At 41.2% G+C, this 17,154-nt stretch overlaps 1 protein-coding gene across 4 annotated transcripts in view; it reads left to right on the forward strand.

Annotated features, from left to right (window-relative positions):
• The window catches only part of Hecw1 (HECT, C2 and WW domain containing E3 ubiquitin protein ligase 1), a 235,625-nt gene that overhangs the window by 79,330 nt on the left and 139,141 nt on the right, over nucleotides 1-17,154 (forward strand). The window contains exon 2 of one of the 4 annotated variants that reach the window (XM_050142744.1): nucleotides 4,525-4,582. The exons of the other annotated variants lie outside the window; for them this stretch is intronic. Within the exon in view, the coding sequence (XP_049998701.1) occupies nucleotides 4,556-4,582 (27 nt within the window). The 5' untranslated portion in view covers nucleotides 4,525-4,555. The remainder of the gene's footprint in view (nucleotides 1-4,524; nucleotides 4,583-17,154) is intronic. 4 annotated transcript variants of the gene reach the window in all.

A 17,154-nucleotide genomic window follows, 5' to 3' on the forward strand; every position in this document is an offset into this window, starting at 1 on the left:
ACATTTGTTGAGACTTTATGGATATAGCTTCTGACATTACTAGGAGACAAAAATCTCAGAGTAAACTCCCTAATCTTCTGGTTTGTTGTATTTCTGCAATGTTCCCTGAGATTTAGGTGTGGGAGTGTTTTGTAGATATATAAGGACTGGGATCCATACCTGTATTTTGATTGGTTGTGACTTTCTGTAGCAATCTCTGTTGTAAAGAGACATTTCCTTGAAGAGGGGTAAAGAGTACACTTATCTGTGGATATAAAGACAAATGCTTAGGTTGTTGCTAGGGATTGTGTAGAACTGGTAAAGTAGTGGTTGTAAGTTCACCTCCAATATACATGAATTCACTCACACTGAGTAGTTAGCTAGGATTCCGATATCAGGTATGGTTCTCCTTTTGTTGAGTAGGTCTTAATTCCAATTAGAGAGCTATTGGCTACCACCAAGGTATGCATGCCTCTACTGAACCCATGGGGTTACCATGGCATGCTAGTCATCAATATGATTCGTAAGCATCATAGCTGGATAGGACAGTTAGTTGCTTCTCTTCTTTGGAAGCTTGCATGGTGCCTTCTGGTACCATGAAAGCTAGTCCTCAGGGAGGAGGCATTTAGGTAAGTTCCAGATCAGGGGCCTCTGAGCCCTGTTTCAAAGTGCATAGTGTCTTCAGTAACAGGAACTTGCCTTCTACCTCTGAGAGGTAACTAAGAGCAACAGAAGTTGGTTGTGTGTTTTGGGGGTCTCTAGTACAGCCCTGACCAATAACTCAAAAGGAATTCTCATGTCTGGTAGACATGAGACATGAGACAGTTTTGCTGGGTTATCTTGGCTCTTTCAGACAGCACTGTCAGGACAGATGAGAAAAGTGCATTAAAACTATATATGTATATTAATATGCAGAATTAAATGTATTACCGGTTTTATTAATAGTTAATAGTACGATTCCTTATGAACTTTTCCAGACATCCTAATTGTTGTTTTACTCTCGCCCCTCCTTCTTCTGTGTTTATCTCCCTCTTAGCTCCCAAAAGAGCCTCCCTGCTTTCCCGTTTGCCTGATGAGATCATTTGTACACAAACTCATTTATCAGCAAAGCTTCAAATTTCACCCAGAATTTTGGAATGATGACATCATATGACGCTTTTTTTTCTGAAATAGGCTATTTTGATTGATTTCATGTTAATTTTGACTCCAAAAGAAGAGGTCATTCAGTCAAAATGAAGACTCATGAACCAAAATGATACCTAGACTAAAAGTCTACATGGATTTCATAAGCATTTTCCTATTACTGGCATCTCTTTGTTCTATTCTTTCAATGTAGCTTTTAAGAGAGTCCTAAATTGTTGACAGTATGTTGTTGCTGAATGTTCTAGTTTCTTTTCCGTTGCTCAGATCAAACATCCTAACCAAAAGGAGCTGGGAGAGGAAGGTCATTTCAGTTACAGGTTACTGTCCATCACTGAGGAAGTCAGGGCTAGAGCTCAATCAGGAACTTAAAGCAGAAACTGTGGAGAAATACTGCTTGCTGGCTCGCTCACAGGTTCATACTTAGCTAGCTTCCTTATGTAATTCAGAACTGTCTGCCCAGGAAATGGTGCTGCCTACAGTTCCCCAGGCCCTTCTGTGTTAATTAATAATCAAGACATTTCCTAATCCAGCAACATGTCCACAAGACAGTCTAATCTGGGTGTTCTCTCAATTTGAGAATCCCTTCTCAGATGATTCTAGGTTACATCAAGTTGACAACTAACACTAACTAGGACACTCTACTTCTTGTCAACCTGACACACAAACATATCAATTTAATCCATAACCATTCATCTCTTGTCCTCAAACCTAATGTTAATAACATACTAAGTCTTTAAGAATTTTACCACCTTAAAAATCTAAGATCTTGGATGGGGGTGTAGTGGGGGGGTAGCTGTGGCTGGGATGTAAAATAAATAGATGAATTTTAAAAAATTCAAGGTCTCTTTAAAAATCCCATTTCCTGACTGGATTCTTGTAAATTATTTTCTTAAATGCTGCATACTTATTATTCCAAATGGGGCATTCAAGCAAACAGATCAAAGCAAAATTAAAATTCAGTAGTGTAAATCTAAATCTTAACAGCACCATGTCTGACATCTAGGATTCATCAAAGAGTTTCCTGGCTCCAAAAAGGCTTGGGCAGACCCCTGCTCCATCTCTGCCATCTGCAGCACACATGGCTTTTCTCATGGGTTTCGACCTCTACCTCACACCTTCCAGCTTCTCTTGGCAGACATCTCACTGCCACGGATCTCCAATATCCTGGGTTTCCATTGCAGCTAGGGCTGCATCTTCGCTAATGACCTTCCCTGCCCTCTTCACAAGGACTTCAACTTTGTCACATCTTGCCAAGCCTCAGCTGATCTCCGGGGCCCTCAACCCTTTACAATCAGTGTCACCTGGGCAACTCATTCATACCATTTGCTAAGTGATGCCGCCATCTTGAAACGTAGCCTTGGCCTCCAAAGACCATATTTTCCGTGTGCTCAGCTCAGGAATAGCTTTCTATTTTCCCAATGAAGTACAGATTTCACCCTAAGGATGTTCATCTCTCTGTAATTGCCACGGACTCTTCAGTCCCAGCTGCTCACAGATTCTGTACCAATACATCGCACAAACACCTCCTAGTCCAATTACAAGGACTTTACTCTCCTCTGAAATCCCACGTGCCAACCCTCCAGTGGTTCCTTTTCTGTCAGAATTCTTACATCCCAAGCTCCCATTACAACAGTCTGTTAAACACATACGCACACACACGCGCGCATGCTCGCGCGCGCGCGCGCGCACACACACACACACACACACACACACACACACCCTACCTCAATGCCTTTTCCAGCTCAAAGTTCCAAATATTTCCACAGTCTTCCAACAAAACTGTACAAATGGTCAGGTCCATCACAGCAACACCCTATCTTGGACCAATTTTTTGTTATATTTTTACCTCCTGTTGCTGTCATAAAACAATCTTAACAAAGCAATTTCAGGGGGAAGCAGGTTTATTTCAGCTAATCTGTCTTAGTTATTGGTCCATTCTTGTTAAGAGACACCACAACCAAGGCAACCCTTATCATTTAACCGGGGACTTGCTCAGCTCACAGTTTCAGAGAGTTATTCTATGACCGTCATAGAGGTAAACAGACAAGCATGGTATTAGAGCAAAAACTGAGAGCTTTACACAATGTTCCACAGGCAGCAGTCAGAGAGAACGACCCTGGTCCAGGCATTGACTTTTAAAACTTCAAAGCCCACCCCAAGCGCCATACCTCCTCCAACAAGGCCATATGTACTCCAACAAGGCCACACCAGCTAATCCTTCCCAAACAGTTTCACTCTCTGGTAACTAATCACTCAAACACAGGAGCCTATTGGGGCCATTCTCATTCAAACCCCCATTCTATCATTTAAGGAAGTTATGGAACTCAAGCAGGAACCTGAAGCCAAAAACACAGAGGATGTTGCTGCCTCATTCATAAGCTCAAGTTTAACTAGCTTTCCTCCATAGCCTAGGACTCCCTGTCTAGGGTATGGGGTAGCCCACAGTGCCCTGGGCCCCCCATTATCATTTATTAGCTGCTTCACTTTGCTTATGTTGCTCTGATGAACCACTCTGACCCACAGCAACTTAGGGAAGGAATGGGCTTGCTTCAGTTACAGGTTCTAGTCCATCACTAGCAGGAACTCAAGCAGGAACTTGATATGGAAACAAGATGGATTGCCACTTGTGGGCTTGCTCACAGGCTCCTGCGTAGCTAGTTTTCTTTCCCCAATGCCCAGGAATAGTGCCACAATAGGCTGTACCCTCCTGTATAAATTAGCAGTCAATCAATCCCCCACAGACAGGCTCTACAGGTATCTCAGTCTAATCTGATCCATTCCTTGACTGGAGATCCCATCTCAGATGACTCTAGGCTTTTAAGTTGACAATTAAATCTAAGTAGGACACTGGATTTTGGGGGTGATAGGATTATAGTGGAAAATCCCTGTAAGGGGACAGTACATCCTTTTATATCTGAATAGATGCCTAAATAAATAAGGTGCTGAGATGAAATCCATGATATGCTTAGCAGTTTAATCATACACATAATCTTTGGTCCTGAGTAATACTTATGCGTACCACATATCTGAGGTTTCTTTTATCTACTTTTATTAAAGGAATGAGCATGCAAAACTTCTCTTTTGTAGACCCCCCCCCCAAGAGACCAACGCTTTGTTTACTGGAAAGAGAAAACATAATTTCTTATTACATTTAGTTCTTAAGACTACGTGTTAAAATTAAAAAATCAAATTATTTGTGGCGTAGCATATTATTTGTAGTATTTTACCTATTTAGTCAAAACAATTACCAATTGTTATATGACCTTTATCCCTTTTACATGTTTTTCTTCTCTAAGCAAAGGATGTTGGTGGGCGTGGGGCATGCTCCTCTGTGTGGGTAATGTCACTGTTTTTCTTTGCTTGGAATACAAGCTAAGTTAACCTCGTTGGACTCTTTCCCAGGAATTGATGCGCATACACGTGGTGGTTCATTATGCTGCTGCACCTGTGTAGTGTGAAGGTCAGTGTGCTTTTCTGATTATAAGAAACCATCCATGTCATTCCATTATAATCCCTTCCACTCATAATGGAATGTGCCTGAGCCCAGAAGCTACTGAAGCTGCCCAGCCCAGAATTTCCCCAAGTGCAGTCTCAACATTTGAGATCTATCACCCATCCCTTCCATGACCTGCATCCCCCAAGAATCCAACTGTGCTCCATTTTGAGATGATGTTATTTGCATGTCAAGTCCTTCTTGTGTGATGTGTATGTACCGTTGTCACAAGTAAATTTTTTATATGTAATCAAATGCACTGGGATGATCCGTTAAAATTTTCATTGGGCCATAGTTAACCATGCAACAGTTAATATGGGTACTTGGCTATATGCCTTAGGATAAGAACGATGCATTTTCTTTATTCAGAGTTAGGGACTCTGTAAGGATATACAGCAAATAGAATGGGCCTTTTGCTCTTGTTTCTAAAGGCTTATCATGGAGATGCTGTGAACCAACTTCTCTCAGAATTCCTGCCAAATCCCCTCCTTTTCCTCTTCCTGTGCCACTGTTCCTAAAATTCCTTTCCAGGGAGAGACTAACCAATGTCTACCCCCTTCTCCTAAGTTCCCAGTTACAAACACAGGCAAGGTTTTGCAAAAGTTCACTCTAGAAACCAATGAGGTGAGGAGGAGTTACTTACAGGAGTGTGGGCACTCTTGCCCCCCCAACAGTTTGCACCTATAAAACCTTATCCAGCAGGGATGAGCTCCCCTATCATCAGCATGGAGCCCCAGCTTCTCTAGTCAGTCCTAGCCTCTAAAGACTCTGGCCCCTCACCCAGGCTGCTTGAGTTGTCAAGCAGGGAACAGCTGGATACTCAGGTGAGAATCCCATGGCCCACTGCCCCTCTCTGCTGGGGCTTAAACAAGAATGGCTTGGATGATCTCTTGCAAGGCAGAGGTACAGCTGAATTCCCCAAGATGGTGGTTGCTTGGCTTGGAGGACAGTCTTTCAAGACTGTCATTTCCTTGTGATTATAGCCCTTTTCAGGAACTGCTGCTCATATTTTCTAGTCAGTGTGTGGCATAATTGACACTTCATGCTTTCCCTATGAGTTCACTTCCTAAGAGGTAGGTGAGATAATTGTTCCTGTTTCATATGAGAAGGAGCTGGGCTACTCAGGCTGGAATGGATGCTACCAAGTCTTGGTTGGTGAGTGAGAAGCAGTGTTTCAACTATGGCACATGTCTGAGTTCGAATCCCTAACTACTAGATCCCTGAATTGCTTTGGTAATTTGCTTTATTTGGGCATTAAGAGAAGCTTTGCTAAAGAAAAAAAATGCTTATATTGCACATTACTTTGGGAATTTACTAAGTACAACCTTTTGTATTTAGCTAGTTCTTGAATTAACCATGTAGGAGAAGGAATAGAGCCCCTGTTGCTCGATGTGTGTTAGTTGGTGAAGTGAGCAAGAATGTGAGGCTATACTCATGCACAAGTGATTCTCTTCTGCCACATTGCTGCTCTCTCATACACAGGGTGACTTTCTTCATTAGATAGCTATGCCTACGGAGGGAACCCTAAAGCCAAGTTAGCTTTAGTCAGAGGTCTTGTTCTTCTAAACACAAGGTAAAACATTTGCACCTTAAATCTAGATGTCGCTTATCTCCAAACAATCTTCTTCTTTGGAACCCTTGTTCCTTATTTCCTTATTCTCTCTCTCTCTCTCTCTCTCTCTCTCTCTCTCTCTCTCTCTCTCTCTTTCTGATGAGAAAATGGCCATCTTTGTTAGATCGGGGAGGTATGTTTTGAATTAGAATTTTGTTTGTTTTGTTTTTTGTTTTTCAAAACAGGGTTTATTTGTGGCTTTGGAGCCTGTCCTGGAACTAGCTCTTTTAGACCAGGCTGGCCTCAAACTCACAGAGATCTGCCTGCCTCTGCCTCCCGAGTGCTGGGATTAAAGGCGTGCGCCACTGCCACTCAGCTTAGAATTACTTTTTTATTATTAATTAAATTTTTCATTCATTTTACACACTTATTACAGTTCCCCTCCCTCCTCTCTTCCAGTTCCCTCCTCCCCGCTCCCATCTACACCCCTCACCATCTACTGCTCTGTCCCCATTCAGAAAGGGACAAGCCTCCCATGGGTGACAACAAAGCATGGCACATCAAGTCAAGGCAGGACCAAGCTCCTACCCCTGCATCAGGGCTGGACAAGGCAACCCAGCCTGCGGAATAGGTTCCCAAAAGTCAGCTCAAGCACCAGGGACAGGTCCTGATTCCACTATTAGGAGTGCCACAAACAGACTAAGCAACAAGTAACACAACTATCATATACATTCAGAGAGCCTAGGTCAGCCCCATGAAGACTCCCTAGCTGTTGGTCTAGAGTCCATGAGCTCCCACAAGCTCAGATCAGCTGTCTCTATAGGTTCCCCCATCATGACCTTGGCTCCTCCCGCCCACGCAATCCCTCCTCCCTTTCGTCAACAGGACTGCTAGAGCTTGCCCAGTGCTTGGCCGTGGATCTCTGCATCTGCTTCCATCAGTTACTGGATGAAGGCTCTCTGATTATAGGTAGGGTAGCCACCATTCTGATTACCAGAGATGGACAGTTCAGGTACCCTCTCCATTATTGCTAGGAGTCATCCTCGCGGATTCCTGGGAGTTTCCCTGGCACCAGATTTCTCCATAGCCTTGAAACATGCCCCCCCCCATCATGACTTCTCTTTCATTACTCTCCCCCTCCGTCCCACCACAAACCCACCCAACTTGATCCCTCATACTCCCTGCCCACCTCTCCACCCCTAGTTTACCTAGGAGATCTCTTCTATTCCCCCTTCCCGGGGAAGTCCATGCATCCCTCTTTGGGCCTTCCTTGTTACCTAGCCTCTCTGGGGCTGTGGATTGTAGCATGGCTTTAGGGTTCCCTCGGTAGGGAACATTTACTACCTCCAAACTGCATGTTTAACCAAGCCCAGACATTTAAGTTTTTAAAGATCACATATGGGCAGACTTCTTAATTAAAATAAAAAATTATCTGCTTCAAAAAATTGATTAAAATGGTAATTTATAGTAAGAGCTCTACAAAAACTATGTATGAATTAAAATGAGATGCTAAAAATAAGGAATTAATTTTTTAAAAAAATTAGAATTTATATCCAAACTAAAGACAAATTCTAAAAACAACACCCTACTTGTTGGATCATGGCTCAAGAATGGAGTTGTGTGAGGAGAATTCTGAGTGCTTGTGGGAACACCAAGAAAACAAGACAAGAGTCTTGGGTTCTCCCTTTCTTCCTGGAATGTGTTTTCATGCTCCTCCCAGATACAGCAGACAGGAGTGGGTTTACTTTAGATTATTCATCACAACTGGCTATTGTTAGCTGTTTATATGCCTCTATGGGGAAAAAAGACTGTTTTTGCCATATGTAGCTTGTCCTTGTGATTGTATACTTTACTCCTATGACTCTTCTTCAGCCACAGAGAGTAAGTTGTCTGATGCTCTGAATAAGGTTAGCTGGCATAAAGAAAAAGAAAGAAAGCCATGACTAATGCCTAGAGAATGATATATGTGTTAGGTTTGGGAAACCCTGAATTTGTACATAAGCCAATCTACTAAACGTCAGGGGACAGGCTTAACATAGCGACTCCCCTGTGCCATCACCATATCAGAGTTCATCAGAGGCCTTGCCCTGCTCCCTTCACTCAGCGTTCTCCCCAGTCTCCCTCACTGGGCACCACACCAGTCCTTTTAGTCCCCCGAGCTTTGCACTGGCTCTTTGGCTGTCGAGCTACAAAGAGAAGCTTTTATAAAGCACCAAACAGCACCTTTCAGGTGTGTCCCTGTTGTAGGGCATTCGACTCAGTTAAACCAGCCTAGTTCTGGTTTCAGTGGGTAGGGGTGGGCAGGAGGAGCTGCTGCGGGATACTGGATTCTTTAGCCTAGAACACAGGATTTAGCGGAGACACACAGTTACAGAAGAAATGGTTTATTAAGAAATAGTACACTTCCAAGAACTGGAAAGTGGTCCAGAGCAGAGAGAAAAGTTAGAGGCCCAGTGAACTTATTTACAAAGGACTGGGACTTCTGCGGGCTGTTTGTACAGCGCCAGCTTTCTTGGTATGTGCATTTGTGAAAGTGGGGCGTATATTTCAATCTTCTTCTCTGTAAAGCTATTTCTTTCACATATTAATTTTATTGCCATTTTTTTATTGGCCTACCTCAATTCATCCCTAAGAGCTGTGGTTCCAGAAATCTCGTGGGGAACTGAAGAATGATACCTACTTCTGTCTTCTTGCTGTTTAAATGTGCTGACTTTGCTGAAAAAGGACCATAAAGCTCTCTCTCTAGTCTACATATTGGACTAGAATGAATAATTTTGATTTGCTATATGAGAATTGGAATCCCTATGTCACAAAGGATTTATTCTGTAACTGCTCTATCTCAAAAGACTTCAATTTTTCAAGGAGGTTAAAAACACAAGGTCTAAACAAGAGTGACATCATTGTACCAACCAGTGGTCTGCCAAAGCCAAAGAGCCAGGAAAGTCATGACCCTGTATTATACCAAGAGATTCATCCTACCTTGTTCTCAGGGGTGGCGTACCCTTGAAAAATAAATATCTGTGATTATATATTAAATATGTAGCACAAAGAATTCTTGTTATGAATAGTAGAATAGATTTTAAAAGAAAATAGTATGAGATTATAATCACCAAGTTTATATTATACCAACCATACTGAAAGAAATAGTGAAGAATATAAAAGCATAAAGTAAATGCTACTGATATATTTATAGATATGATTTATCTATACATTTAATAAGTTAAGAAATTTTATTGTTTGAAGACAGTTTTTAATGATCCTTCAAAATATTTTTATTTATATGCATACATAAGAATCTGTATGAATTTTACAGATACCACATCTGTTCAGGAGCCTGGGGAGGACAGAAGAGGGCATAGAATCACTGGACCTGGAGTGACAGGTGGTTGTGAGCTGCCACATGGGTGCTGAGAACCAAATCTGGTTCTTTGTAAGAGTACGGAATGCACTTAATTTACAAGCACCTCTCCAGCCCCCACAGTGAAGGTTTAAGTCTTTTAACAGTTCTTGGATATAAGATTTCCAGACTGTATTTAAAATATTTTTAAGGTAGTGATGACTCAAAAGGGAGAAATCATATTTCAAATAATATTTTAGCTGTTTCAGTTAGCATAGAGCAGGCCTCTGTCCACTCTGACAAAATGTCATCAAACATCAAAAGATATGTATATCTTTGACAAATATTTCTGTAGATGCTGTAGTTTATGAGCATACTAGATAGCTACATGTTTCAGAATATCTAGAAACATGTTGCTCTTCTTGAACGACATATTAGGACTCTTGGCTACACTTAATCTCTGAAGACTACCCTAAAACTCTCATTGTGAGCTTAAAAGGAACTTCAGTTAATTTAACAATTTTAATTTATGTGACCATTCATTTATAAAGTAATTGGTACCATATAAGTGATACAAAACCATTTCCACATATAGACAATGCATGTGTACATATAGCCACAGAAAAAATTAGATGGAAAAGCAAAGATTTTTGTAGCTTTAACTTATGTTTATCATCCTGCTGAAGCCAGAGTCCTGAGCAGTCGGTGCTGTCTGGCTATATGCTCTGTTCTCTTTGGCCCCAGAAGCTGAGAGGGCTGAATACCCAGTGGTCTCTGCTCCTGCTGAAGCCGGGGACCACAGTTTTTAGTTAGACTCTTGATGTGATTATTTGCTCTACATCATTAAGCAAGCCTTAACCAAAACCTGCACTTCTAAGACGTGGCACTTCTTAGAACTAAATAGAAAACTAGATCTAAAGTCACAGAGGCTAAACTAATTACTGGTAGGTTCAATTAGATACTCAGTAGAAGCAAAAACATTGAAATGGGAGATTTGTTTTGCAAGCTTAGGTAACACTTTTTTCCCTTTTTAAAGGATAAACAGTAAGTAGAAGGTGGCCTGCTGAGATAGCCCCCATTTTCTAAAAAACTTGTCCAGCCTGTTAAGAAATAGGGCAGAATTTTTTTCCTTTCCTTGAGAGTCTCTTTGTTCTTATTGTATTGTTAGCAATACCGTATTTTATTCATGTGAAGAGACACTCTTCTACCAGGTCGCATCTAGGTTCCCTGCTGAGATATTGTAGTCATAAGAAATGTGTCCCTTATCTAGGACAGTCAGCGTGCTGGGTGAACGGTTAATGGGATTTGGGGCAATTAATCCATTTATGTTTCTTCTAGCTTCCTCCTAGATCATGTGTACAAAGAGGAGAACCAAGTATAGGTCTTTCCACCCTTTGGCCAAACCTCCCATGAACTGGTTTATACTGGGGCCACATGATTTCAAAAACAGTATTAACCTTTTCCCTTTAGAATAAAACTCTAGCTCTGTCCTGGAGCAGGAAATGCAGGGGCAGAGACAAGAAACAGAAAGCCTCTGGAGTGCAGAAACACGCCTCTCAGCTGGTGAGAAGTCCTCAAGACTACCTGATGTCTAGAGCATCCCCAATTCTGTCACTCACCCTCAGGTATCCCTGCTGAACTGAGTATAACACATGAGAGGGTGAGAACACCGGTTGGAGACCCAGTGCTCTGGACTTATTTAGCCTAGCTGGGGTTTGAAATGAAGACTTGCATTGTCTCTCCAGAGACTAAGACCTGCAATGCTGGGATACAAGTCCCTACTACAGGCATCTCTGAAGTTATTTATTTGATCTTGGAAAAAAAAAAAAACAAAACAAACAAAAAATACAGTGTCTTTTTCTTATAAAGAAAAGCTTTGGTTTGCTAGGGAAGCGGCCTGCCTTCATGAATATTCTGGTCTTTTTCTGGATTGCCATATACATTAAAAATACAAATAGGGAGGTGCTTTTCTTGTTTGTTTTTTCCTCATGTTTAGGGGAGAAAAAGTCCATACCTCTAGGACTAGTACCATCTCTCCATGCCTGAGTCTACAGTCCATACAGATCTAGAGAAGGTAGATAAAAGAAGTCAAGGAACAAAGTGGTTGCTAAGAAAGGCACAGTTTCTAGGGAGATGGGGACGCAAAGCATCCTAGGCTAACTTGAAGGTTTAGTCCTTCCAGGGGAGCTACTGTGGAATGTGATGCATGATTTTGAAGTATGCCATGATGCATGAGCATGTGTGTCTGTCTGTCTGTTTTGTCTGTTTTCAATCTAAGCTTATGGGCAGAGTATTTCATCATGGGAGTCTTCAAGCTCTGTGTACCATAATGTCTCTTATATACTCAATACATGCATGCAGCTCCTCTTGGGCACACCCAGGAATGATTTAAGAGATTAGAAAGGTGACTCCCAACGGGCTCACCAACTGATCCTGGTAGATGCTGGGGTTCAGTGGCACCCATTGGGATTTACAAGTCCTTGTTTCCTTTGCCTGTGACTTTTCATGAAAAACAAATGACTATAATTCATTTCTTTTTAAAAACTTTTTTAGAAAAAAATCCTAAATTTAAGCATGAGTAGTGGGAATATGGAAATCAATAATCCTAGAAAGGGCAATGACCAGGGAAACCATGGCCATGCTAGTTCCAGAAAACCTTATCCTTAGAGGCAGGCGGATCTTTGTGAGTTCGAGACCAGCCTTGTCTACAAGAGCTAGTTCCAGGACAGGCTCCAAAACCACAGAGAAATCCTATCTCAAAAAAAAAAAAAAAAAAAAAAGACAGAACAGAAAACCTTATCCTTGTGCACCGCACCAGCATGTGATCCTTTGAATTGTTTGTTTGTTGTTTACTTGTTTTTTAAGAGTTGCGTGATCCACAGCCACCAGTGAATCCAGTTTCATGGGACCTGACATTCTCTTCTAAGTCTCCATGGACACCCACAAACCCACAGCAGAAACGAACACATACATACTCACAAATAAAAATAAAATAAGTCTTAGAAACAAACATAAGACTGTTCATGGTCTCGGCAGAGTGAGTGTATTTGAAATCTGCATACAGAGGCATATTGGGAGCCATTTCCTCTATACTTATTAGAAAGCTTCTAAAAATATAATTGTAGCTTGGAACAAATCCAGCAACCAGAAGAGTTGACGTCTGTCACCTTAAGTGGGGAGGGGCAAAAGCAGAAAGGGCAGCAATGTGCTGCTTCTGATTTGGGTGGTAAAAATGGTCTCATTCTGCTGAGCGCTTACAGCCTCTTATGCATGGGTCTAGGATTATTATTTCTACAGAGAAAGGCAAGAGAAGCTGAGTGAGGGGTGTTTTTGGATGCAGGGATCAATAGTCATCACTGTGTTACTTATCTTTGCTTTGGGGGAAGTTTGAGTTTTTCCGTTAGCTCACAGGTGTAGGTATTCTCTGGGTCCTAGGTTACCAGGTAAGGTCCCTTGGCCTGGAGTCGCTGGTTTTATCCTGGAAAAATGAACTCAGCTAGTTAGTTTCCCAGCAGAATGAAAGACATAGTGGTTCTTAGTACCACCACCTTTGAGGACCCAACTGTGTGTGTGTGTGTGTGTGTGTGTGTGTGTGCGCGCGCGCGCGCGCGCGCGCGCGCGCGTGTGTACATTTCTTAGAGTGCTTTACAGGATTAATTCTCTACACTTGATTTAGGATCTCTTTTAAAAGGCGTATTTGTCTTCTGTTCTGCCACATTCTATCACAGCATGAACTCAACTTTTCTGCATGAGGGGAAATGAGCAGTGTTTTCCAGCATTTCCTATCAGGAAGCTTTGGCTGGCTAGACATCACCAGTAGACCCATAGAGTTGCGGAATAGTTGTGTGAAGATGTGTTGTTGTGATTCATGTAATAAAAAAAAAGCTGAACAGCCAGTAACTAGGAGAGAAAGGGGCTTCTGGCAGAGAAAGGAAGAGGAGATAATCGAGGCATACAGGAGATACCAAGGATAAACCATGGAGACGTGGAACAGGTCAGACATATAGAATGGGAGAGAGGTAAAAGCCACAAGGTAGAACACAAATTAGTAAAAATGTATGTTAATTTAAGTTATAAGGGTTGTGGGCAAAGCCTAAGCTAATGGACAAGCTTTCATAATTAATAGGTCTCCATGTTGTTGTTTGTGAGCTGGTAGTCCAAAGGAAAGTCTGGCTACACCATAGTCCAAGGTGAGATTCTAAAGCTGTTTGCCTTCTGTCCACAGGTGATAGATGTGACCCTTTGCCAGTTTCCCCATACCTTTATTACCTAGGGAACCTTGGCCACTGCCTCATATCTAGGTAACTCTACCATGAGAATTTTCCCAACAGGAAGAAGCATTTTTGGCACAAAGATAAACTGCTTTTACTGTCTTTCTTACACCCTGTTCTAATAACTGTTCAAGTGTCATTCTGAGTCAACACCCCAGAAGACCAGAACCAGAGCTACTCACACAAATCAAGCCATAGCCCTCTATGAGGCTGTTTTGTTGAAATACAAAACCTATCATTTTCTTTCTAAGTAAGTGCTTCTATAAAAGGCCTGAACTGTGCTATAAATATTATATGTATATTTTCTCACCTAAAAGAAATTGTACTTCTATCTAAAACCAGAAAAGGCAGAGGAAGAGACACGTGTGGAACTCAAGGCTTTTAACTATTTTCTCATGGCAGCAGGTAGTATAAAACATGTGTGTCATCTAACTGTTTTGTGTAAGCACTGTAGAATGAATTATTTTTGTTAGGCAAAGGAATTGCATCTCCATAGGCAGTCATAGATGCCTCTTTTCTTGTACTGTTGAGTTTAAGTCTTTTTTTCTTTGTCAGTAAGAATGAAATGTTCCTTTGCATAGCTTTTTGTCTTCCTCTACTGCCCATATGCACTGGGCAGAATTCTTAAAGAATGGGGAATTGCTGATATTCTGCAGTATCGTACAGGGCATCACTGATGTCATTGCTGAGTTCACATGTGCAGCTATGCTTCCCCAATGCAGGTTCTTGTTTACACCACTTCAGACAACAAAGGACTGTTTTCATGACCACCATAGTGTATGGATGATCAGTGTGTATCTATTTCCCCTATTTTCTTTTTTTTTAATTGCAAAGTAAAAGATTTAGAAGTATTTTGTCCTTTCAGTATCCAGATAGAGACTGTCTTGGCCCAAAGAAGTCTCATGGATGATTAAGCATTAAACGTCATACCCTGGAATCAGGATCCAGTGTCACAGCTCAGTCCACCTTAGATTATGTGGACTGAGGCTTGAACCGATTACTCATTATTCACCCAGAAACTACTTATTCAAGTGTTTCCTTTGTCCCCCACACAGTCACTGTCTGAAGGATACAACTTTAAGCAAACAGATCTCTGCCTTAGCAGGCATTTCATTATACTGAGTGAGGGAAAGCTGATAGAGCATTTTAGAGTAAACAGTATGGGACATTTTGTAAAGACTGGAAGCGCCAATGAGAAAAGGCAAGGCAGAACGGTGGTCCCTCTGGTACTGAAAAAAAAAAATACAGCCTGGTGTTCACCAAGTCTGTGATCGTCTCAGCGTGGTAACTTTACTTGAACTAGTGAGGTTTTTAAGATTCCATTTGCTTGATGCCCTTCTTTATGAAAAGACAATTTTTTAATAAAATTCAAAGTCTTGGTTTCTTTTAGGGAAAAGGCAAAAAGAAAGCTCTTGCAGTTGTTCCTGGCCATGATTGGCAGGAGCTGGGCCCGGAGGACCTTGTGAGGTTAGAGAATACGGAAGTTTGAATGAGAAATGTACCCATAGGCTCAGATATTTAAACATTTGGTCTTCAGTTGGTGGTGCTGTCTGGGGAGGCAGTGCAGACTTGCTGGAGGAAGTACATCACTGAGGGCGGGTTCTCAGTTTTCTCTCTGCTTTGTGTTTGTGGTTGAAAATGCGATCTTTCGTTTCCTGCTCCAATTGTTGCGCCTCATCACCACGATGGACTCTTATCCCTCAGGAACCATAAACCAAATTAATTCTTTTTTCCGTAATTTTTGGTCATTGTATTTTTATCACAGTCATGAAAAAGTAACTGATACAGAGGATTATTTGGCTTCCAGAAATCTGTTCCTACAGCTTCACCTCCCTGCTGGCCTTAGAAGGTGACCCTTGTCTATTTTGATGCCATTATTACAATAATTGATTTCCTCCATCTGGACGGTGAGTCAGTGTAGGTCTCCTCCTTAATAGAAGATGCTCATGGGTTTTTTTCCCCCCCTCTTCTGAGTCTATCTGCCAGTCGCATTTTAGAGACTTGACTCTCCTTGAGGGTTACAAGGAACTATAAGGTACCAAGTTATCACAGCCACAGGCTGTTTCCTGGGGGAATAAAAAGTAAGCCCTGTTTTCGTAATCACTGTTGTTTTTACATTCATTAATAAGACAGAAGACTCAGTGTGGATTTGTAAAATTGTATTTATTCCTATTTGCCACCATCGCAGATCTAAATATAAAATGTGCTCCCAGAGATACAGGTTCATTACACTTTTACCTCATTAAAATGTCAGCCTATTCTCTGGTTATTTCATCTTTTCTGGTACAATTTTATCCATAAAATTATTCTTAGTCTCCTGTTCTCAAATGTAATTAGCTAAATGACATTATGATCTCCCAATTACTGTCTACCTCATTTCTACATGTCTTCTCAATGTTCAGGATGTAATCACAACAATAACTTCGGCAATGACATCTTAGCTAGACTCTGTGCTCCCTAGGATACGTTCTTTGGCACCCTGGGCTCACATTAACAGGGTACCAGCATCCAGCATGTCACACCACGCCCCCCGTCTCAGCTAGTTCAAGCAATGTTGGTGTAGTGTTAGCTCACCTGATCTAACATACTGAATATTTCCAGTGGTACATAACCATCATTGCTGCATTCTGATGACCCTATTCTAAGCAACGCTTAACTCTAGTTTTACCTAATCGGATTTCCCTGTTCCATAATAAATAATAGATTCTTTGCAATGCTTTCTTCCTATTGCATGTCTTCCTTTATTTCAGAAGTATGCTTGGGTGTCGTCTGCAGATTTTTTTTTTTTTGCCCCAGTCACTGTACCTATCAGTGAGAAAATATTTGCTCCTCACTTCCAATGCTGTGCTTAATTTTTCTAAGGCTGAGTTTCTTTACAGCTTCTCTTATACCATACGTTACTACATTCAAAACCCAACATCTTTTGCAACATGTGAGAGCTAAGAAAGAGTTGGAAACATAGACTCACGAATGCAAACCAGCAATCATAAATTACTACCTACAATTACAATGACTATAGGAAACTAATATGAACATTTGAGTTGGAAAAGTATTTGTTTATACCCAGTGTCAGTCTATTTCCTGGCTTTCTCTGTGTTAGACATACTATACTGTAAAACTTCTCTCAGTAAGCTATGGATATTCTCTGACCATTGGTTATGAGTTCCCAAAGTCAGATATATACACATTCATCTTGTAAACTTTTATCTTTGGTAGTAAGACTATTTGGTTATATTTTATTATGCCATTAGCACTATAATGTCAGTGGAAAAATTCAATAATTATAATATCCTAAATAAATAGTCATAAGTGGAAAAGTAAACCCACACTACAGTTTTAAAATAGAAACATGGAAAAAACAAAGTGATTGCTATTTAAT

The sequence above is a fragment of the Alexandromys fortis genome, unplaced genomic scaffold, assembly GCF_014885135.2.
Source record: "Alexandromys fortis isolate MF-2015 unplaced genomic scaffold, M_Fortis_MF-2015_v1.1 scaffold_5, whole genome shotgun sequence".
NCBI classification, from domain to species: Eukaryota; Metazoa; Chordata; class Mammalia; order Rodentia; family Cricetidae; genus Alexandromys; species Alexandromys fortis.